Source organism: Cupressus sempervirens, chromosome 9, assembly GCF_028749045.1.
Source record: "Cupressus sempervirens isolate cs-2001-9-10 chromosome 9, ASM2874904v1, whole genome shotgun sequence".
NCBI lineage: Eukaryota > Viridiplantae > Streptophyta > Pinopsida > Cupressales > Cupressaceae > Cupressus > Cupressus sempervirens.
Window position 1 is genome coordinate 462,708,603 of NC_143126.1, and position 25,646 is coordinate 462,734,248.

The following is a 25,646-nucleotide window of genomic DNA, read 5'->3' on the forward strand; positions in this document are numbered from 1 at the left end:
CAATGACCTTTCAATCCATTGAAGCATAGTTGGTATTCAACATACAAGTAATTGGCAAATTCCACCAATCTAATAATTAATGTAATTTGATCCCGTTGGACTAAAATCAAATCTAAACTGTTAGGTGGATATTTTGCAACCGACAATTTTGGGTAAAAATCTAGTCGCAAAATAGGATGACCAGCCACAACGTGTGAGACAGAGTCTCTCCTACCTTAAAGGGAAGGCTCTCCTTCTCACCATTCCTTGGATCAATTCAAGGTAAGCAAGAAGTCGAGAGATTTTATAAAATAGGTGTTACCAATATGCTTTCTTCTTATCTTTCAAGAAAGAATCCACTTACTCGTGGAGCGAGTAATGGGCAAGGTGAATCTCTAACTACACTTCTATCAAGAGCTGGAAACAATGATACCGATAAACCTTCACTAACTCAAAGGCTAACTGAAAATATACTAGTTTGGCTCTAAGTCCGGTCATATTTCTATATGGAAAAGCTTTACAAGTAGGGCACAAAGACTCCTAAAAGTAAGAATAACTTAACTATTTTGCCAATTAAGAAAGAAGTATAAGCTACAGACAAAGCTTCTAGCTATATATTTCCACAACCGCTCCCAGTCAAAGCTTCGGCTCCGATTGCTTCTTAAATCACTATGCTCATTTATTGAACACACAATAATAACATGAATCAAAGACAATAGGCACAAATTACAGTCAAAGCTTTTAATTTGCTCTATCACAATTGCTTCCAGACAAAGCTTTGAATTCAATTTTTTCTTTTATTCACTTTTCTCCCACATTCATACTACACAATCAAAGTTTATGCTTGCACAAATGTAGCAAAGCTTTCTTGCATATAACAAAAGATGATTTTTACAATGAGGGGGCACTCTTTTATATAAGCATAGGAGTTGAGAAAAAGGTGGAGGAAAAAGTGGGAGCAACTCAACCAACCTTGACCTAGTCTAACTACAAGAGAAAATATAGGGTTACATGTAACTCGCATTACATCTTTTACATACACGTACATGCAACTCGCATTACATGTAATTACACATCTTCATGTAATCCATCATTTTCAACTACAAACATGAAAGAAGAAGAAGAAAGACAGAAAAGAATTGAAACAATCCTAGGGATTGTTCTGAAGGGCCTTGTACTTGGCGATGCAATCCCGAATGATAACAGGATCGAAAGTTCCCGTACTTTGTATCGCTGCATTCACTTTGATAACCATGGTGTTGTGTCTTTTGATAACCTCTGACTGTGATGAATTGTCCATTATCATGTGGAAACTTGATGTGATCCAGCTTTTCTCGCTTAAGTTGTCGTGAATTCTCCTTTGTAGATCAACACAAACTAGAGTCTTTGACACTTTGAAAACCTTCTCGATGGTGTCCGGATGTAAACTCGGAACAACTTTCCATCACCACCTTTACTCTTTTTTTGTTTTTTTTGAAGTAAAGTGTTTGGCGCATGGGAATGCGTGCAAATGGAGATTGTTGATTTTTAAAATGTGACTTGGGCTTTCAAGATGTCATTCCATGGAAAATGGATTTCATGTAAATGCAACATGCAACAAGGGATGAAGGATGAGATGGAAAGCGAAGGCGAATGGTGGACGAGCTTTTACATGTAAGTACAAATGGAAGAGATGCAAAGCATGTAATGACATGGGAAGTGGAAAAACATGTATTTGCTCATAGAGGCATGAATGCATATGGAGAGGCGAGAATGAAAATGGAAGCGGAAGCAGAAAATGGGATTACATGCATGTGCGGATGGTGAATGAGATGGAAAACATGTAATCGCATTTGTTGGATGAGATGTGAAATGTTGTGACATGGAAAATGGAAGTGAAACGTGATGTTGCTTTCACATGAAGTGAAGCAAAAACAAGTTCTTGGGAAAGAACTTGTAATTTCTCCAAGTGGAGAAAAACCAGCAAGCAAGCACAAAACACAAAACACAAAAGAAACAACATACCTTCGGAAAATAACTCAAACATGCCAATATGCAATACACTTCAAAACTCAAACCCGAAATTGGGACTTGGGAAAGAACCAAAGACACGAAAATGAATAAAAACTTCATATTTAAAGGAAAAATGCACTTTCTATGGCAAAGATTGTCACAAATGGCAACCATCAAGTAATTTCATGCATAAAATCAGCAAGATAAGCATGAATTTAAAGCAAGAAAGAAAGAGTCTACTTACAAGTGTCAAAAATGAAGGGAAAAGATGCTCCAATGTTTGAAAAATTCTTCCCAAACACTTAGACATTTTCCAACTCAACAAATTTGAATGGGAGAGGGCAGCAAATAAGGAGAAGTTGTTTAGAGATGCCAAAACGTGCCCTATTCATGCTCCATATTCCAACGTTTTTGAGTGTTCATGCTTGCAAGATGTTTTTGGCAAAAAATGTTTTTTCTCATGTTACAAGATCAAAACGTTTTGATCATAAAACACCAAAACGTGAATTACAATGCAATGTAATCCCATAAATATGCCAAATCGATTTGGTTGGGAGGAAAAACATGCATTAAAAATGGATTTTTTGCAAATTTCTTTAAAAATGTGATCCATTATGAAGCTTTGAAAAACATTTTTGAAGTAAATGAATCCATTTTAGAAGCAAGAGAAATCATTGCCATCTAGAAACGTCTCCAATGGAACAATCTCATGCAAATCTATTGAGAAAATCTCAAGTTATGATCAAAATCGGGTTTTTGGAGGGCAAAAGCATGATATTCTTCAAAAACAGACCTTTTGAAGCTCAATGCATATGTCAAAAATATGTTTTCCTCCAAAATTGAACCTTTTGGAGTCACATACACATTTAAAAATATGCATCCAAATAAAATCACACTTTTTGGGTGCCATTATATATTTTAAAACATGCTTATAGGTAAAATCGGACCTTTTGGAGGAGGATGCATATTTTTAAAATGTAACAAAAACTTCACTTTTCATGTCATAGCATCAAAAAGGTCCACTTATGATGAACTTTTGATGTAATGATATCAAAAAGGTCCACCAAAGTAAACTTTATATGCAATGACATGTAAAAAGTCCACTTTGATGAATTTTACATATTATTGCATATAAAATGTCCACTTATGAAGACTAAGTTATTTAATTCACTTAAAATTATAAAAATGTTACAAAATGGGTCATAAACAATATTTATTAATCATATTATGAAATATAATATATAAACATCATTTTAAAATAACATTTAAATAAATATTTGATTTTTAAAACCAAAAATTAAAATGAAACTATATAGTTATATAGTTACTTTAAGTGAAAAATTAAAAAGTAACTCAACTTAAAATTATAACATAAAGTGCACTATAGTCACTTTAAGTTATAAATTTAAAGTAAAAGTAACTTAAAAACATAACAAAAATTGAATATATGTTATATTTTTCAAAAAGTGAATGTCAAATTGGAAATATAACATCATATTTTTAATTCATGCTGTTGCACCTAAAATGTCCACTTTTGAGGCACTAAAATGGGCATAACTTTTGATTAACAACTCTGATTGACCTCTAGGTTAGACCGAATCGAAGGAAAAAACAAAAGGCATGACATGAGCAAAACCAAAGGACTAAAAACAAGCAAACGCAAACTCAAAAGCAAAGAACGGACTGGGGAGGCTTCAAAAATCAAGCAAAAGCTCGACAAAAAGCAAAACGAAAAAGATTTGATGAAGGCCTCCAGTAAAACAATTTGATATATGAATTGAAATTGATCGATCGATCAACATTAAACAATTAAATATCAAATTTAAGCTTAGAAAAATGCGAAACTAGCTTGGAAAAGTTTCGTGTTGTTACCAACATTTTGTGGTGACAAAATGCAGGACAACATAAACGATGAGAGTATCCAAAGAGAGACTGCGGATCATTTACAATGTCTCGTTGTCAGCCTTGTCCCAAGGGACTAGAGATACAAAGGTAATTACGTATAGTTTCATACATTTCTTGGTGCACACATCATTTACACTTTTTGATGTATCAATTACAAGCTTTACTATATTGTTTCCTAAAGCACTTCAATTTTATGATCTTGCAGAGTATAAAATAACTAAGTTACCGATTCTTCTTGGAAACCCCTCAATGCGGATTCTAATGCGGACAGGTCCCGGATGCGTCCAAAAGCCCAGCCAACTTCCATAGGGCTTTCGGACGCATCCATGGGCCCAACGGCCAAAACACAAAGACTGATCACAGCATCCTAATATGTTACAAATGACCTTATACATGGCTTCCAAACGAATCTAGAAGCCTGTGACTGGCTTCCTGCTAGCTTCCACAAGGCATCCAGACTCATCCGTAGGCCCAGTGGCCAAAGCACAAAGACTGATCACAGCATCCTAATATGTTACAAATGACCTTATACGTGGCTTTCAAATGAATCTGGAAGTCTGTGGCTAGCTTCTTGCCAGCTTCCACGGTACTTCTAGGAGCATCTGCGTGCCCAATAGCTAAAACAGAAAGACTGATCACAACATCCTAATATGTTACAAATGACCTTATATGTGCTAAAAGTATGATGGATGTACAAAAGCCACTCCGGCATCATGTCTCTTTGCAATTACAGAACATTACGCACCATTCGATTGATTCCTTTTACAGTTATTAATACCTAGTATTAGTTTGTTTGACCCAAACTCTAAGGTATTGGATAAACGTTCCATATGATTAAACCACAACATTTAAAATTAAATCAGAACTTGCATCAGGATAATCAAAGCATATAAAGCAGTAGCATCGTGTCAATAAGAGTATAATTCTGGAAAAAGCCAATCTTAAAATCAACTTTAAAACCACGACAAGTATATGGAAACAAGGGATCGTATTCATTCTGCACCTCTCAAGCAAAAATTGAAGAACAGATTATAGGAAGCTGAAATTAATAATGACCAATATATTCCATATTCAGGCTTCAAGAAAGTTTTGCTAAACAATGAACTAGGAAAGCCAAAACTTTATGTAATTTTGTTCAGATTTTATGTTGGACAAGCACATTGATATATCATATGAACTTTGAAATATCTTGAATTTTGATAGAGGGTTCAATATCATAGTCATACTATCAAATGATTTGTTTCCGTATATTTCTTGCATTTCTTTGTATATATATATATACGTTTCCTCCCACATCCGCATTCAAAAAAAAAAATTCCCCACATCCTGTTTCTGCTTCCAGAATCCGCATTTGAATCATTAACTTAGTAAAATAATAATCAAATCCCAATAACATGAATCAAATTTATTTCCTATACATATAAAATATGTTTCAGCTTTAGAAGTCAAATGGAGGACACAATTTTTTGAAGAAACAAGGTCAACAAATCACTAATCAGTAACCTGTAAATTTCTTAATCATGAAAGCAAGAGATTTGTACATAAATTTCTTGTTTGATTAATGATGTCACGTCAGACTCATAAAGAAAGAAATGTACCTCTTCTTTTTCATCACTTGATTTGGACTCATCAGCTGAACTAGCCTCCAATAAAGTTGACACTCCAAAATATACCTGAGTGAAAAGAATGTTAACAAAAAAGACAGGGCATACTGAAGTGTAGTAAAATACAAAGCTTGACAGGAAACCATCTCATATGCTATACATCTTTATATTTTATGGCATCAAATGTTCAAAAGCACAAATAAAAATTGTAAACAACACCGAATACTAATCCTGCAAAGAATTCTTTACTTTATTTAGATACTTTTGCTTCTGGAGCATCCTGAAAATATCTCAGCATTAGTTTACCTTTCAATTGAGTTTAACAAGCTTACCAGAAGACCAACAGCAGCTAGATCATCAAGCGGCAACTCCATTTGACCAAGTCTGAGATCAATATTTTCACTTATAAATATCTTTAATAGATTCTTTTCTATATAGGAAGATCATGAAGAAATATTTCATGCTCACATATGCTGATATTTTTCTAACTACATAGGAATCTATACACATCAATATTACTTTGGTAAAACAAGCTATTTAAAATAAGATTTCAACAGCATGTCTTTTTTTAGAAGGAGAATAGAAAACTTAACATCATCAGTAGAAAGAAGGTTACCTTATTGGCACAATAGCATCAACATAATGAAATGTACGCCCAAGAAAGACAGAGATAACTGTCATTACCCTAAATAAGGAATAAAAGAGAATATATGAATAAGCTCTAGTTTCTTAAAAATGAAGAAATTGACAAATATCTATAGCTTTCTTTGTTTAATTAAACAGGTAAATGTCACATAGAGTAACATCTAGTTTCTTAGGAATGAAGAAATTGACAACTAACAAGATAGATATGGCTCTATTTCTTTAATTGAACTTGGGTAGATGCTGCACAAAGACATCAAAGTGATGTATTAAACCACCTTTCTTTCGGTGCAAAATTTGATACTAAATATGAAACTATGCCATTATCAAGCAGTTATTTCCATGACATGAGATGATTTGTTTAGAAATTAAGTAGAGTTTTTACAAGACATGCCACTCAAAGTTTAAAACAGATTTACAAACTCATAGTTAATACAACTTAGTAGTGAAAGGGAAGATAAACGTAAAATGGCAATGGAAGTGGAAACTTATTAAAGACACAACCCATTGGTCCCTTTGAAAGAAGCCTGCAGTCTAGATAAAGATTTTTAAATCCTGGTGTATGACAATATTGGAGTTTTCTGGAAAACATAAACAATGGTTTCAAAATTATCAAAACTAAAGTCTCTTTAAGGGTTTCTCAGAAACCAATCTAGTTAATAGTGAAAGGGAAGATAAAGATGAAATGGCAATGGAAGCGGAAACTTGATTGAAGCAACAACCCATTGGTTCCTTTGAAAGAAGCCCGCAGTCTGGATAAAAAAATTTCAAACCTGGTGTATGACAATCATTGGAGTTTTCTGGAAAACATAAACAATGGTTTCAAATTCATCAAAACTAAAGTCTCTTTAACGGCTTCTCAGAAACCAATCTCGCAGCAAAAGTGACATATGAGACCATAACTGTGGAAGGTTCTTCCAGGTAGAAGTGTATGGAAGGAGAAACTGATGTTAACTTCTGTACCCTTTGATTGTAGAGTATTTATCAAAGAATGAAACATCAAAACTAGAAATTGAACGATTGCAGTCAAGTAACTTGAACTCCTTTCTCTGTAATGTTCCAAGTATATCATTTAATTTTTCAATTCTTTGCATTCTTAGTTTCGTACATTCAGCTGTGAAGTCCTCATAATACAACTGTGTAAGTGGGTTAAAAGAATGCTAGGACCCATCAACAAACCTACTAGTTGAGCCAAATAAGGTGATTTAACAAAGTGATTAGCTAAAAACAATAAAACACAGGAAACATACGCAAGGGCACCAAATGTCCCAAGGAAAACAGCGCCACTGGATTTTCTTGAAGCCAAAAGAGCCTGTTTCAAACACAAATGTACCAATCTTAGTGTGACTATGAAAAACGGATGAAATATAAATCTATTACCATAGCTATTTTATCATCCAAATCAACCCAAAGGAATCAAGGACAAAAGCTCAAAAGAAATCAATTAGGAAACGTACAAAGAGGAATATATGCAAGAAAAAAAATCTATTTTACATAATTCCAATATAACTCTATGCTTTCTCACAGACCGGACACAATGGCACAAGAAGCAGAAATCAATGGGCAGATTAATTTAGATTGAACACAAGGCACTATGATATCCACAGTTTTCATGGTTAGCATCCACTCTAGTGTGCCGTTGGAGATATTGCTTTAGATTTTTCACCTATGCTTCATTGTCAAATTCGTGAAGTCTTTTGAGAAAGGCATATTTGTGCATAAGGATTTAGTCTAAGAATTTAAGTCTCACATTAATAGTGATTCATTTCCGTGGTTTCTTTCGCTTCATTATATTGTGTGGATCTCTGTCTTTGATATCAAACTAAAGCGAAAGTGCTTTTAGAAGATCTCTTGTACGAAGAAGGAATTGTGCCAAGGGAAGAAATTAGTCATCGTAGGCTATCAAGACCATACAACCCATACAAAGAGATTATTCACCATACGATACATGACCATACATAAATAGACCATATGAAGCAGATTTGAGGGAGTGTATGGGTGGTGTTATTTCATACAGGGTGTGTAGCTTTCTACCATGTTGACCCAATTGACTAAATGATTGAAGCTAGGAATCATCATACATGTAGACTTCAAATCGTATGGTAGTGAACTGTCTTGAGGAGGGGTCGTTATGTCAACTGGACCATTGGACCATCTCTGAAAGGGTACCATACAACCAAGCAAGCCATCGGCACATTACAATCTCATAACATATTCCATACATTTTGTAAATGAACTGAGTGAGTGAGAAGCAATCAGTAATAGTAAGGGGGTGAGAAGCAATCAATAATATTGTTACAATAACAAGAAAATTCCCTCTACCCTACATATATGCCTAAATATTAAAGGTTCATGATAGTTCCTTGGCATTGTTCCACATTTCTATAAGAAAAGAACAATTTTGGTGATTTATACAATAACCATATCATTTCTATATAGTTTCTCATTTCACTATTTCAGTTTGGCTGAAATTAGTTTTTTCAACTATTTAAAAGAATGGTTTTTGTGGCATCATTACTTTTATGTGTTTCACAATGAAAAGAATTGATGGTTCACACAATATAATTCATGGTTGGATATGGCTCTAAGAACCATAGGATGGCAACAGCTAATCCTACTGAGTAGATGCAAATCCATAAAGGAGCCCTGTCAGAAAAGCATATATGGTCCAATAGTCTGAACCCAGAAATTTGTGAAGTTGCTTATCTAAGGTGGAAGCAAGTTTTGTGGTGCAAGTCTCTAGATTATGTTAGCATCCTCTTCTTCCTTGATATAAACACCACTGAGCTGGTTGCCATGCATTATGGATCCTTTTGATTTGCAGCTATATCATATTGTGACACTTTCTTGATTGCAAAGAGTTGATTCCTTGCATATCACTATGGTCGCATTACTTTCCACATTAATACCTAGGGCTCTTTTACCTTACTCTTCTTCTATAATAAATCGAAATATTTTTGAGTCCCATTGACCTACTGTGGTCATTTATCAACATTTATTTGATCTCTCTAGAAATCCAAATTGCAAAAATTGTTGCAGACATAGTTCCATAAGTAGAAATAGGTTGAATAGTAGTGGCAGGAAGTTTATATTTTTATCTTTATTGGTTGTATAAAGGGCATTGAAGTGTCTGAGGATAGTTACAGACCGTGGCTGATGAAACACATCATTTTTAAGTTAGAGGTGGAATACACATAGCAATATGGTGGCAGCTTGCTACAATAAAGCTACAAGAAAGCCATTTCAATGGTAAATGATAAAGTAATGTAGAATTTGTAATGAATCAGGCAGGTGTTTGGGAGCAGATTTATAGATAATCAGTAATGGAGCTTATGGTTATATTCTTCTCAACGGAAGTTGTTGGTTTGGATATGGGTACAAGTACAAGAACTTGGTTTATGGGTATGTGCAAAAAATATTTGGAGTTTTGGATATGTTCAAGTACACATATGTGTCTGACAAAAATAGAATTGTAAGACTGAATCATTTAATAGCATGATACTTCATCATTGTTCAATGCCAAATGCCAAAGACAAACATTAAATGCCAATTGAATAAACCTTAAAGACATAAGAACATCATCAAATACGCGTACTATGCAAACTCAAAGTTGTAGTGTAATTCAAAAATCAAATGGGGATATGGAGGCAACGCCTCCAAAGGGAACAAGGGACAGCACCTCTTGCGGCGGTTTAGGGGCAGCACTACTTGTAGGATCAATCGAGAAGCGGCACACCTGCCGCCAGACCAAATAAAGATCTTCAAAACCACACAGACCTCCACGGTGCACATCATTTTATGACCTCAAAAAGGGTTGTTACAAGTCCACAAACAATCCCCTTAGGAAAAATTGTCTACCTTCCAAAATGTCAAGATGGGGACAAAATAAGATGAGTGCAAAAAAGAGAAAACAAAACGATACGTTGTTAGGTAAAATTGGCTCACAAAGGACTATTTTAGGGTTTTCACCAAAAAGAGAACCATAAAAAACACTTTTTAATGACTTTTTAAAGTCACAATAAGTGGTTGGCTTGTGAATTCACTTGGGAACACTCTGGATGCGCATAGGATTCGCATCCGAGGCTGTGAATGTGTCTAGATGCACTAGTTGCCAATCTAGTTGGCATTCATAGTTTGGGATGTGCATCATGTGCACACCCAGACTACATCCAAAGCATGCATTCGGACCAAAGCGCATCTCAATCCAATGCATGCCAGCAAGGTGTGCATTCAGTAACTTAGTTTCTCTCACTAATATTGTCCAAAATTTGATTTGACCCTTTGAGTTCTTTGTGATCTAGAGAGATCATGATAGGAAAGAATTACTCAACTAGCATAGGTTGACTTACTCCAATACCTTTGTGAAAAATTATATCTTATGACTATACATACATGTGGACAAGAGCTTGTTTCCTAAATATTAGAATGAAATTCAATCTCACTCAAGCATTGTGGAAACATTAATGGTTAAAAATTCTCCAAAACCCCTGAAATTGGGCAATTGAATATGGTGGCTGTTAGATTTCTATATGGCTACTACCCATTTGGCCAACATGAGTTGACCTTATATTACTCAACCGATGTGAGTGAATATCACTAATTTGTGGTCACAACAAGTCCACCATATATCTTTCACATGAATAAGTAAGAGAACTAAACTAGAAAAAATCTTATGTATACTACTAATAATATTTGTCCACATGTAACAGAATAAAATTATTGTGGCTGAAACCCCAAACTAAAAAGCATACCCCAAGGTAGAAATTTAACCATACCACTCTAGGGCCATAAACTCAAGGTTAATGTTGATACATGCATGTAATGCATCATCACAAATACATGAAATTAACTTACAATGATAGTAATAAATATAGAAAATGTAAATCCAGCGAAATGCCTCATAAAATAGAATAATTTGTTCCCACAACTAGATGTCAATACATGTATGCACTCCCATGTAATAAACAAAACTAAAAGATATAGAATTACTTATAATGATCGTAGCACTAGTAAATATAGAAAAAACTCAAAACTTGATAGAATGACTATCATGAGCCCTAATAATGATAGAAAATTAGAGAAGCGAAGGATAACATTTTAATTTTAGGTGCTAGGCAGCTCCAGGACAGAACAAATAACGTTGTAGAATGTATTGTGGCCATATTTGCTCTTCGATTGGCAAAGAAGTGTGAGGAGAGGAAAGTTCATTTATAGGGAGATTCCCAAATAGTGGTAAATGGGATTATAAAAGGTAAAATGGAGTCATGGTTCATGGGCAAATATATAATAAGGATTAGAAGACTTTTAGAGGATTTCGAAGAATTCAAAGTGTCTCATGTTTTGAGAGAGGGGAATGAGATTGCTGACAAAATGGCAAATGTAGGGGTAAGCCTAATCAATAGAGAAGAGTTGGGACAGAACTTTAGGAGGATAAATTTGAATAGAATCTAGCAGGTTCCTATTTTTCGACTTGACCAATTTAGAATGAAGAGCCAAGAATAATAATGAACCGGTATGTTCTCCCAAATGGCTAGAGTGAAGGTGATTGATGGCACGTGTGTGGTCACTGATGGTGTAGAGCATATTTGGGTATGATCGGGTGGCGTCATGTTGTGTGACACAAGAGAAGAGGAGGAACTTTCTTGATCGGGCAGGTTAATTTATATACCCACTGTGTCGTGTCTTAATTAGCTAAAAGTGATAGAGAGAACAGTGGTGGCAGTTTAAAATGGAGGCAAATTTTTATTTACAGACACCGAAGTTGACGTTAGGGTTTTGTAGCAAAATTTCGACGAGACAACTAGGGGAAGTCTTTAATGTAGATGAAGATGAATTTACTCATTTGTTGTGTAAGCTTTTTGGTTCTAAGTATATGAGTGAGGATTTTCATCCAAGGATGAATGTGGATATTTCTTCTCTATTTTGTAGGTGGGCTTTCCTTCTCTCTAAGAGTAAGGAAGAAGCAAGGAGAACAAAAAATATTTGTGTTGAACCAATCTGGCATGTAGAGGTGGAGAATTGGTTGGAGATGGTGGAAATAGGTGTTGGGTTTTGCACAAATGTTAGTCTGTGGCGGCAGATTGAAGGTGCAAAGGAGGGTCTCCATCTTTTCTTAGTATTCGGCTCCACAATTCCTGTGATTCAGCGTGTGGGGGAGGCACAAGGTGCTTGGGACACAACTTCTATAGTTTGTGGAGCAGTAGGAAGTGGACAGGCGGAGAATGGCAGAATAAAAACAAAGGAAGCAGAAACACACTCCAGGAAAGATTACAAAAGCGACCACTGGTGGGAGCTCTTTGGTGCTGAAGGAGCCGGTTCTAGGTAGGACGAAAGAGAAGGTGGAGACAGTGGGAGGTGCCATGGTCAAAGAAACAAGGGAAGAAATGTTGTTGTGCTAGGGGCATGTCAATTGATCTCTAAGGTATCTGATAGTTGTTTTCTGAGCCCATTTTCTACAACAGGGCAAGAAGGATTAATGTAATGGTCATGTCAATAGATGGCTTTTGGTAGTCGGGGAGGGGAAAGGTTTTTTGTAAAGCTGCAATGTCAAGGTTTTCTGAAATATTTGGCCAAAGGCATATGGTTTGCTCTGAATACTATTCTAGATTAATAGAAATATATCACTTACCAAAAAAATTATATATAAATATAATCTGCATCAATAAAGAAAACTAATAATAATAATAATAAAATAATACAATAAAATATTATTATAATAATTAATATCATAAGATGTCAAACATTAATTTAAATAAAATACATTCAATAAATAAATCCTAAAACATGAATATCACATATATTTATAATAATCAAATGTTGATCTAAAAATAATTAGTGTTAAATATATTAATCTAATGTCAAAACCAAAATATTATTAAAACCAACCATCATTGGTTATGGTCAAAATAATATATATTTCAAATAATGACATAGTAAGCATGCCACATTGGTATTGACCTATCATAGGCCACGTCACATGCCACCTACTCAGACAAACATGACCCTTGATGGTTGGGAACACATATAAAGGCTCATGCTTGAGGGTATGGAAGACATTGCATGAGATATTAGGAGGAAATAAAATATGAAAGGGGAATGCAGATTCCATGGGGAAAATGCAACGTGGAAAAAATGAAAAAGGCACGAAGTTATACAAGTGATCAATCGACCCATCATTGCAAGGAGTAAAAAAATTAATAATATATTATTAAGAGGGCACCTACATACATTCTTAGCGAGAGGGGTGATCAATTTAAAAGACACTCCACGTAGGTACCACCAAAGTGGAAGGTAAGAACCATTATACTTTATATCCACATTTATATGATGATGCCAATCTATATAAGAAAACTTATACATATAATTATAACTAAGTGAATATTAAAATATATAATTGATTTCTTAATGGATCAATATTTAAATTATTAAAGGGTATTCCCCCATTTTATTATAAGTAATTGTTAACATAGAATTATTTCTAATGCATGCTTATAAGTGGGTTAATATTGGGATTTGAGATACTTTCCATAATATTACAAATAGATTGATTTCCTAATATTATTATTATTTTGAATAGTCGATATAGGAATATCCCTAAGATTATTATTAGTTCTAGTAAGAAGCATATGATGTGGTGAAGGAGGGCAATGTATAAATCCAATACTACGCCTTATTCTTAAGTTAATGAAGGTGCATAATTTTAAGTCTAATATAATCATTAATCAATACTATTGATAAATAGTGGGTAAGTCTATAAGAACTCTTGTATTAGTACGTAGTGGGTAGGGAGTGTGCATAGGGAGAAGACTAAATCGCTCATGTTGGGGCAAGAGAATCCCAATATGGATAAAGATCTAAAGGAACCCCAAGTAGATTGTATTCAAACTCAAGCAACAGTAAATCTGTCATCCATTAAAAGATTTTATATGTAGGGGATTATCGACAATTTTCCAAATTACTAGTAGTATTGGGTTATGATATTTACAATTTGTTTAATATAATCAAGAATAAAATCCTAAAGGTTTCCATTTACGTTCTAGGATCATTTTAAGATCGACCTAGTAGAAGGGGTCATCACAAGCGATATTTGAGAATGATTTCGACATCTTCTAGGGAAGGTGCATATAAAAGAAAGGAAATAACAACTAAGAGGGATTAATGATTAGACAAGATTGAACATATTTAAACTAAGGTTCAACATTCATCCACCGTGTGTGAGGGTCTGCCTGTTGAAGATTGTAGCTGCGATAGAGATCTTTTAGAAATATGATCGTTATAACCATTAAGGTCATCTTCAGCTGAAGAAGGCATTGGTGATAATTTTAGATAATATTAAATATTAAGACATGTCATGCGTACAGACATGCATTTGGAATATGAAGAGTCATGTTTTGGGAAATTGAAGATACCTTCGGTTGTAATGTGAAAAGTTTGTCTATTTGTTATACATATCGCATCAAGTGAAAAGCATTGTACACTTGAACATTTTATTATCAATAAAGTGATATTTTTGTTGTGTGGTTGGGTTTTTCCCTTCATTTTAGAAGGGTTTTCACTGAATAACTTCTAGTGTATGTTGTTTCTATTATATTTTCTTTATAATTGTTTATTATTTATTTGTAGGCTAAATTTGACATGGTATCAAAGCAAGGTTTCATAACAACAATAAAGGAGAACGTTTATAACTATCGTTAATTGTTCGGTAACTACGTGAAAAATATTTCATTTCATATTGATGAGTAATGCTCAAGGTTGAGTTTAGGCTCATCACTCATCAACATTCTCCATGTCTTATCATTGATCTATCTATGTCTATATTTGTTGCTCGCAATGTGTTGTTTCATATGTGATAAGATGTCATCATGGTTTATCGAGTGTGTGTCATGCTTGACCTTTGCATAGCGACATATATCATTGATTCAAATAGTCTTTTACATAACATTTCCTAGCATGTTAAATCTGGGGCTCCATAATTCATTATATTACCGTCACTCTCTCGTTGAGATTTCTTTTTTGATCAATAAGCTTGCAATGGTCATGAATTCTTTGTGATTAGTATGGAGAGTCATCGTTTTTTTCATGGTTCATTCGTTTTTCTTTAGCAGTGTCGACTCTCAATTTGTGCATTGAGGATTGATTGATATTGGTTCATGCTTCTTTTTTTTGTCTCAAGAATCTGTTATTTCCACCTTATGTCCTCTTGTCTTCCTTCCGCAAAGTCCTTCTTGACAGGGTCAAACTCTAGTAGAAGTCTGATAGTTGTTTCATATGGGCCGTTGGATTGGTGTTGGTTTCTTATGATATTTCTCAATCAATCGTCTTATACCATTTTTGGTTTTCCCAAGCATGCTTTAATCGTGCCTTATCTCGACATATTTTGGCCTTTCTAGTTGGGTCAGTTCACAATCCCTTTGCTTCACGTTCGTCAATTATTTCTTAATCTTCAATTCACCTCCTAAAGATCTTGCTTTTATGTGTTGGTCACTTCATAATGAGAAGCTAATCTTCGAGACAACTCCTGGTGTAAAGGCCATCACCAACTTCGATCTAAAGGCATCCACATTGATCATCTTCTCAAGATATACCTTTATAGTTTTGAAAAGCCTTTTATCATTTAACAAAGAATTGTCGTACCCATCATCAGTCATCACAATGTCACATTAATTTGGATTTTGAGTTTGGGCATGACTCAAAGCTACTCATACTGTCTTCATTATTTTATTATATTGTTGAGCGCAAGAATATAATAATGGAAAGAAGATGAGGAGTCCAATTTTGCATTGATGGCAAATCTAATATCAGCAGTCACCTCATGGCAAAGCAGCAGGAGACGGTGATATTGGTCATACCCATAGTTAACAGATTGCAGGATATACTTGCACAACTAGGAAGCATTGATTTGCCTCGAGTAGTGGTAGTGGGAAGCCAAAGCAATGGGAAGTTCAGCATTGATTTGCCTCCTCCTTTTGTCAATTGTCTCAGAATTTGAGACTCTTGTTGGAAAAGAGTTTCAGCTGTGATTTCTTTTCTTGTTGATTACGAGTTCCTATTAATAAAGTTGTAAGGAAAGCTATGATAACTCTTTCACTTATGGGGTAAGTCATAATAAACATCATGTAGAGAGTCAATGATGTCATCACATTGAGAGATTTGTGATAGAAGTTGAATGTCGTGTTGAGAGATTCCATAACAACATCATATTGAGAGAGTTTGTGATGTAAGATGGCTATGACTCTTGCAAGCTTGTCATGTTGGGAGATTCCATGACAGCATCATGTTGAGAGAATTCATGATGCAAGAGCCTTGCAGACTTGTTAGATTAAGAGATTCCATGACAACATCATGTTGAGAGAGTCTGTGATATAAGAACCTTGCGCATATGTCATGATGAGAAATTCCATGAAAGCGTCACATTGAGAGAGTCCGTGATGAAAGTTGGTTGTGATCCTTTGAAGGTTTTTCATGTTGAGTGATTCCATGAATTATATTATGCTAAGATAACTTATTTGTTTTAGAATCTATGTAATTAGGATTTATCATTGACATTTTGGGTTGCAACTATGAGTGTTTGTCACAGAGTTCCAAGAATCACCATGAAATCGCCAATTTGGCGATTCGATTCAACCTAGGTGATTTTTCATGAGTCGTGAATCGGATCAGCTGATTTTTTCTCATGAATCGCCTGAATCACCGATTCATGCGATTCATGGAAAAAATCACCTGAATCGACTCCATGAATCGACAAGGCAAGGCATAAAGTAATTAAAGAAACATACAAAGGATTAAAGAATCATCATTCATGGTGTTTGAGCAGACTTGCAAGAGATTCATGAAAACATAGATAGAACAAAAATAACATCCATGGCATTGTGGATATTACTTTATATACTTCACTTACCAGATCTAGAACAGGAACTTCATCGCTGGAGACTCATAACTAATAAATGCAGAGCTGAAGGTATATGTATTGCATTCTTTTTGTAAGCATACGGGTGATGGAATATTGCCCAGTATTAAAGAAGTGTTGAAGGATATAATGTTAAATGTACACAATAAAAATATTGTAGCAAGACAAATATTCCAGTCAACATATCATGAAGTATTAGTGGAAAAACATAATACTAGATACACATCATGCCATGTACAACAACCAGTTTTGCACTATTAATATGGAATAAAATAAGAGGATGAAATCAGTAAGATACTCAACGATTAGTATGAACAATTCAATAGACAAGCAAAGACATACACGTGGAACTTGATAAATCTAAGGATGTGGCAATAAAAGTTAAGATGTAATCAGCAAAAACAATAAAATCTATCAAGTTTGATCAACAGCAATAGAAAGACTCGAGCTATTGTGTGTATATGCCTATGCAACGATAAAAGTCAAACCTATTGCGTCAGCAAAGTAATAAGAATGTTGAGTAATTTATTGTGTATCTAATATTTCAAAAGTGTCATTTATGGAACCATTCAGAGCAAGGATTTTTGTGTGTTTCAACTTTGAATCATTATGATCATAGGATTTCTATTTACTTCAGCTACAGCCTACAATTTATATTTTACGTGTAACATAGTTACGTATGTGATGGATTTATCATTTATGTTCCATGTTTATGTATGTTAACTTCTTTTTGATGATGTTATAGTGTGTTTAAGTTATATTCAATAAAGGGTGCATGAAATAAGTTTTAAATTGTTAAAATCTTTAAATTTAAAGCGTTTTTTTAAATTTGTCGATTCATAGACGATTCATTGGCTATTCATGGCCGATTCACGATTCAATTTGGCCTTGCCGATTTCAATCCAATTCCAATTCTCATTACTTTCTATCGTGCTAAAGATCTCTCTCGCTAAGAGGGAGTGTTGAAGATTGTAGTAGCAATAGAGATCTTTTAGAAATATGATCATTATAACCATTAAGGTCATCTTCAGTTGAAGAAGACATTGGTGATAATTTGAGATAATATTAAATATTAAGATATGTCATATGTAGAGATGTGCATTTGGAATATGAAGAGTCATATTTTGGGAAATTGAAGAAACCTTTGGTTGTAATGTGAAGAGTCTCTCTATTTGTTATATATATTGCATCAAGCGAACAGCATTGTACACTTGAACATTTTATTATCAATAAAGTGATGTTTTTGTTGTATGGTTGGGTTTTTCCCTTCATTTAGGAAGGGTTGGTTACTTCTAGTTTCTATTGTTTCTGTAAGGTTTTCTTTATAGTAGTTTATCATGTATTTCTACGCTAAATTCAACACCACCTAAGTCTTATAGTGAATAGGGAGTTTGTGAAGAGAGAGGGGAGTAATCGGCCGTGCATTGAGTTAAAAAATTCCCAAAATGGGCTTTGTTCATGAGGGAACCTCAAGTAGACTATTTCGATGCCAAAGCATAGTAATTCGGCCACTCACTATAGGAACATGCCCATGTAGATAAATGTTCATATCAAAGACATATATAGTAAATATTTAAGTAATTTGTTTGTCTCTCTGTTTTCATGTATACTTTGCATCCTCCTACATTAAAGTGTATACATCATGTCTTCATGTGTATGCTTTGTGTCTTCTTGCATCAATATGTATACTTTGTGTTTGCTTCGTGTCTTTCTGTATCAATGTGTATACTTTGTATCTGCTTTGTGTCTTCATGCATTAATGTGTATACGTAGTGTATCTTTGTACTTCATGATTTTGTTAAGTATGATCATTATTTTAATAACCGAGACTAAAATAATCAAGGCATAAGAATTGCATTAAAAATAATCGAAGCTATTAGATTTAAATTTTTCATAGGATAATGTCTAAGTTATACTAGACAATGTCATGTAAGAAATAGAAATTGCTTGAAGGCAAGTAATTTGAGGAAGGGTGGACTTGTCATGAGCCCTAATAATGATAGATAATAGATAATGACTATAGGATGTAAACTAATATGATATATCCTTAGTCTAATGATATAATATATTACTAATATAATATTAATATATTGTTAAGGATTCATAAGTATATTAATAAAAATATATAAATATAATCTAAATCAATAGAAAAAAATAACAATATTAAAATAATACAATAAAATATTATTATAGTAATTAATATTATAAGGTATCAACATTAATGTAATATTAATATAAAATACATTCAATAAATAAATCCTAAAACATTAATATCACATATATTTATAATAATCAAATGTTGATTTAAAAGTCATTGGTGTTAAATATATTAATCTAATGTCAAAACCAAAGTATTATTAAAACTAACCATTGTTGGTTATGGTCAAAATTATGTGTGTGTGTGTGTGTCAACTAACGACATAGTAAGCACGCCATGCTAGCATTCACTTGTCATATATCACATCCCATGCCACCTGCTTAGATAGACACGACCCTTGATCATTGGGAACACGTCTAAACATTTGTGACTGAGGGTATGGAAGACATCGTGAGAGATATAAGGAGGAAAAAAAAAACATGAAAGGGGAATGCAAATTCCATGGGGAAGATGCAACATGGAAGAAACGGAAAAGACATGAATTTATATGGGTGACCGATCGACCCATTTGCAAGGAGTAAAAAAATAATAATAATTTATGAAGAGGGCACCCACATGCATTGTCATTGAGAGGGGCAATCAATTTAAAAGACGCCTCTACTTACAAGACACTCCACATAGGTAATACCAAAGTGGAAGGCAAGGACCATTATACTTTATATCGACATTTATACGATGATGCCAATCTATATAAGAAAACTTATACATATAATTATAACTAAATGGATACTAAAAAATATAATTAAATTCTTATAGAACCAATATTTAAATTAATAAAGGGTATTCCCCAATATTTGTTAATGTTTCAGCCCAGAAAATGGATAAAGAGCAATAAAGAAGAGCAGAAATAATACACAAAAGACTCAATAGATTTATCCTGGGAAAACCCTTCCACTTGAAGCAAAAAAACCCACCCACACTAGCAAAATATCTCTTTTATTGATAATAAAATATTCAAGTACAAAGCTTTCACTTGATTGATTTAAAACATACCAAGCAATCACTTATATAGATTGCATAAGACTCATCTTTCACACAAATGTCTCTTTGAATCCCAAAAATAAGATCCTTCATATTTACACATATACAACACTTCACATCTCCATACACATACCTCTTTGCTTGACATATGACACATCTTTTTGCATAATATTAACTTAAATATAATCATATATATCTCTTGTAGCTGAAGATGACTATAACAATCATAACAAACATATTTCTATCTCATAAAATCAGAGATAAAGATGTCTACCGCAGCTACAAACTTCAACAATCCCTCTTAGCAAGAGAGATATCTTTAGTTAGCCATGCACACATAGCTGCAACCAAAGATGGTATATTCGCATATTTTATCCCAGCATAACATTATCCACCATAGTTACTTCATAAGCACATAGAATGAAGTCACACACATCACTTTTACAGTTGACCATGCCAGGTCAAGAACGAAGACTTTTATCTCAAAACTTCTCCTAGAGAAGCATACATTTTCACTATGCCTATTCATAGAGGGCGGTCCACCGTACTTCCTCGTAGAGGGTGGAACGAGGACTTTCACCTCAAATTTCTCCAAGAGAAAAATGCATTTCCACTATGCCTACTTGTAGAGGGTGTTCCACCGTACTTACTCGTAGAGGGCATATGCACCGAATTGTGGTGCCAAAAAGGTGACAAGGTTTTTCTTTTTTCCTAATTTCAATAGCGCATATGCGCTATTTGCGTAATCAAAATAGTATATATGATGGGCTGCAGACCCGCAGCCCATCATTTTTATCTTCATTTCTTGCTATTCCCACAGAGAACAACGCGTACGTGGGTCAAAAACCCAAGTTTTCACCATCATTTGCCAATATGCCTCCTCACCAACGAAATCGAAGACAACAAGCACACCCACGACGACGTCATAAGTGATATAAACTTAACTTTGCGTTGTTTAATATGTTTTTCATATTGTTTTGTAGGTTTTCTATATTGTTTTATAGGGTTTTTCAAATTTCATTTAGATTTGTTTATTTATTTGGATTTCAATTGATTTTTTATTAGGAAATGTCCATAATCAACCGGAAAATCCACAAGAGCCTCAAAACCCTCAAAACCAAAACCCTCCTCAAGAAGAACAACAAATTCCACAACCCGAACCAATTGCAAGACCTCCGCCAGGCACACAAGAAAATATAATAAATGAAATAGAGAGGAAAAATTGAATTAGAAAGACTCATTGCTCGGTTGAAAGAATTTGGACAAACCAATCCAATGAGGGCTCAATTGGCATCATCCCTTGAATCCATTAACACCCAGATAGCCTCAGTTAGTGGTCAGTTAGATATTTGGTGGGTTAAGAGGGATGAACAAAAAATATTTTATGCAAATAAATTTTCATATGAAGATGTTAAAAACAAAGAAATACCAAAAGGTAGTATATGTGCATTATTTAGAAAACCCGGTGAGCAAAATACTGTTAGAGAGGGTACTAAACGATTCCCCATCCATTGGTGCATACACGATGCTATTAGAAACAATTTTTGGGATAGATGGTGGATGGTTTTTGATGCCCCTCCTTGCAACAATCACGAGGTCCCCATGTATTTTTTGAAGAAATTATATTGTGAGTTTGTCCTTGGGGAGATCCCCAATTATTTTGATATATTAGACTCCCAGGGTAGAGGTGGGGGGTCATCATTTGAGAGGCCGACAGCACGTCGTGACCCTAATGTAGTTAGGGCACCTATGGTCAAGCCACAGCGCAAGCGTGTGACTATTCCTTCAGTTGTGAAGGAAAATATGGAGGCCAGCACTCTAGGGACCATTAATGCTTTGACGCAGACCCTCATCCATTCCACGAGCCCATTAGTTGAGGGGGAGCCTTCTATGCGTCGTGGTCACATGTCCACTTCATGCGGATCACTATGCACATTTTGCACTCATGCTAGAGATGGTGCAGATGATGGGCTTGTCACCGATCAGTTCTTGAACGACACATTTGGCATTAACACACAGGTAAATTACAATTATAATTTACTAATTTGATCACATTTCATATGTATAGTGAATGATTAATTAATTAGCATCTATTGACATTGTTCAAAATTCAGGGTCAGAGTGTTGCTGGGCCTAGCAGCGATCCTCCAGGCCCCTTTTTTGTCCCTTCCACGAGTCCTGCAGTATATATCGATTTAATCATTTTAATTAATACATATATTTATTACGTAATCATATTAAGGATTGACAAAAAATATTATGCATGTGCATCAGTTCTCCACAGGACCCTCAACCTTTACCACAGACTCAGAGCATAGACATCGTACGAGCTTCACACAGGTACAGTTGTTTCATGTTAATTTAATTCATTTGATTATATTTATTTTATGTTTCATGTTAGATGTAACATGTATTGTATGACATGCAGCACATGATGTCAAACACATCTCCTCATCTGCGACAGTCTATTGATAGTGGAGTGGCCACAGTTGTGGCTAGCTCACAGCCACTAACGGAGGAATGAAAGAATTTTCTTCGTTTTAGTTGTTGTTTATAATAGTTAATCTCAAAATTTCTAATGTTATTTATAAGTGATTATATTTATTGAATTGTTGCAGGGTCTCGTCACGCCTGATCGTCCACGAGCATTTGAGGTGAACTTACAGAGTGACTATTTGTTGGCGGTAAGAAAATAATTGATTTTGTGTATACATATATTTGATTTCAACGTATAATAAATATTGATTCATATCTACTTTCTTTGTATCAGTTGGAGCTGGAGAAGAGCCTCAACAAGAGGTCGAGTGAGCGTGTCAAGAGGGCCCCGTCATCTCCACTGTCTCCCTCCACACGACAGCAGAGGACGTCAAGAGACTTGTTTCCTTCCCCTCGTGGGAAGGAAAAGATGTAGTTGATCTAGACTTGTATATATATAGGCATCAGTGGACATATTCCATACACATTTGATGTATATGACATTCTATATTTGATTTGATGTATGACATTTATTTGATGTATGACATTATTCGACTTATGACATTATTGGTTAATATATGATATGTTTGTTCATATACGACATATGATATGATATGTTTGTTCATGTTTGTTCATGTATGACATTAAATTAGATATGTGCATGTATGAAATTAAATTCAATACCTAATCTATTCAAAACTTTGATAGAATATTGATTAACAATAAACTTTATCATTGTTTAAGCATAAGTTAATCATTTGCAATATGTAATCGTCATAGGATTTATGATCTTGTTCATGTTTAAAGTTTTCCTTCTCTATCATTTGTTTATCAAGTTTAATTCAATACCTAATTAGTTTGAATTTTTGATACAATATTGATTGGCAATAGACTTTATCAGGCAATATTCGTGGACCTCCTGGCAATTGGTCACCTAAATGAGAACCTTGAGATTTATTAGGAACTCCATTAAAGAAATCAGTAGTTTGAAATTACTCTATCCAACAAAATTAGATCAAAATTTTTCTAAACATTTATGTTAAAAATAAGAAAAAAATTTGATCACAAGTGGTCACAAAGTTTGTGTAGAAGAAAAAATCATTGTTACAAAAAGAATATAGACAAGAAGAAAAAACACAATTAGCTTGTTGAGCTTCAATACATAACCTCCATTCTTTATCATCAATTGAAAAATGTCAGAGATAGTAGAGAAAAGATGGATTATTTGCAAAAAAAAGTCATTTTAAAAATTATAAATGTAACATAATCACTGATAGTTTTATGTGTTTTCATACATTAATGATTGTAACATAATCACCAGTTGATTGGAATGTGTTGTTATTATTCTATAGTAACTAGATTAAGGTAAAAATAAAAGTTTAATAAATAGTTGTGATGTATAAGAAAGAGAGATATCTCACATGAGAGGGGGACGAATCTAAGATGACACATAAGATACTTGTAAGAGGGAGCTATACTTGTTAACGAATTTACAATGCATGTTATGGAAAATCATAGAGCATCTTTAAAAGGAAATAAAAGAGTATGACAAGTGGAAGGAACATGTTGTTTTGTAGACTCGTATTCAAATTTGGGTGTCGATTTTCTAATGAAGGATTCAAGCACTGCAATTTGGTAGTTTTGGCTCATGTTATCCTTGTATCTCACTCTCTCTTATTCCTCCCCCTCTTCATATTTCTATTTTTTCCATATCTATGTAGCCATCTATCCTCTTCATCTCCCCCTCACTAGTGCAAAGATGTTGAGCAAGAAGTGAGATTTAAGCACTTTCTTCTTTCTAATCTACCAAACTAAACTTGTGGCCTTCCTAATATTTACTCCTTTAGGATATCATTTTTGTGGCCTATCTAAAGTGATAGGGTCATTTGTGAACTCCAAGGTGAGTATTTCTCCAATCAAGATCTTGCACCTTTTGTTTTAGAGACACTAGCCCTATTCCAAGCCAATAACTGTAACTCTTCACCAATGGCTTCACCAACCCCAAGTTTCTATTGGGACACCTTCCTTATGTTGAACTGATTGAGAATCAACTCTTGGTTTAACCCTCCAATTGTCATACAGTACAAAATGTTGACTATCATAGAATTCCTTGTAGGTCTCCTAATCTGATTTTCTGGACTTAAATTCCTCTTAGGTTGAAATCTAACTATTCTATGGGTAGATTCAGAAACCCTTATGAAATTTATTTAAGACTCCAAAGCCTAGATTCCCAATTCCATTCCTGTAGCACCTAACCCATGTAAAGTACATAGACCTAATAAGGTCACACTAGGTTTGGTTTTCAAAGTAATTACTAGATAATTGGTGCATGAATTGGTGCACGGCCTCAAACCTCCTCTATTCACCAATATTTATCATCTTCAAATTATGATGAAACACAATAATGTTTCCACTTTTTTCTATTATATATTACCCCTTATGAAAATACTCATAGAACTAATAAACCATTCATCTCCTCCTTGCAACACTTCTCTACTTCATGTCTTTGCTTGACTCATATCTTAACTATAACACTTCTCTCCCTGAGTAGCATTCGCCAATAGTTCATTTATCCCCCTTTGACTCATATCTTCTATTTTTACATCACTATCTTTGATATAAGTCCATTCAATATTTTATCTTCATTAACAATTTATCAATGTTTTAAACTAAATTTCCAATGTTGTTAACTAAATTTCCCCTTTTCTTAACATCTTTAAAGTTAGTCAATATTGATTATCCATTGTCACATAGGAATAGGACGAGGTTGAGGATAGGGTTTACCCGGCCACCTGGAGCTAACAGAGCAGACAGTTCGATCTCACGACGAAAGGTGAGAGAGATTTGGCAGTTGGCAACTTTGTACTAGCCAACACTGCAAGTTTCAGCATCACCCGAGATGGTGTTGTAAAATGAAAACGGAATGTGATCTCCAAAAAGCGAGAAAGGTTATTGTAGGTCTCTGCAACACGGTCCTGTAGGAACTGGAATCGCATCCATACCT

The 25,646-nt window shown here is 34.4% G+C and overlaps 1 protein-coding gene across 11 annotated transcripts in view; it reads right to left on the reverse strand.

The window, feature by feature from the left end:
- The window catches only part of LOC149539340 (GDT1-like protein 1, chloroplastic), a 203,345-nt gene that overhangs the window by 101,276 nt on the left and 76,423 nt on the right, over positions 1 to 25,646 (reverse strand). For all 11 annotated transcript variants that reach the window (XR_016356224.1, XR_016356225.1, XR_016356223.1 and 8 more), the window contains 4 exons: positions 7,373 to 7,434; positions 6,097 to 6,165; positions 5,813 to 5,864; positions 5,475 to 5,549 (listed from right to left, as the gene is read on the reverse strand). Coding sequence is in view for 8 of the 11 variants with exons in the window: in XM_089800652.1 (XP_089656778.1) it covers positions 5,475 to 5,549; positions 5,813 to 5,864; positions 6,097 to 6,165; positions 7,373 to 7,434 (258 nt within the window). In the remaining 3 variants the exon portion in view is untranslated. The remainder of the gene's footprint in view (positions 1 to 5,474; positions 5,550 to 5,812; positions 5,865 to 6,096; positions 6,166 to 7,372; positions 7,435 to 25,646) is intronic.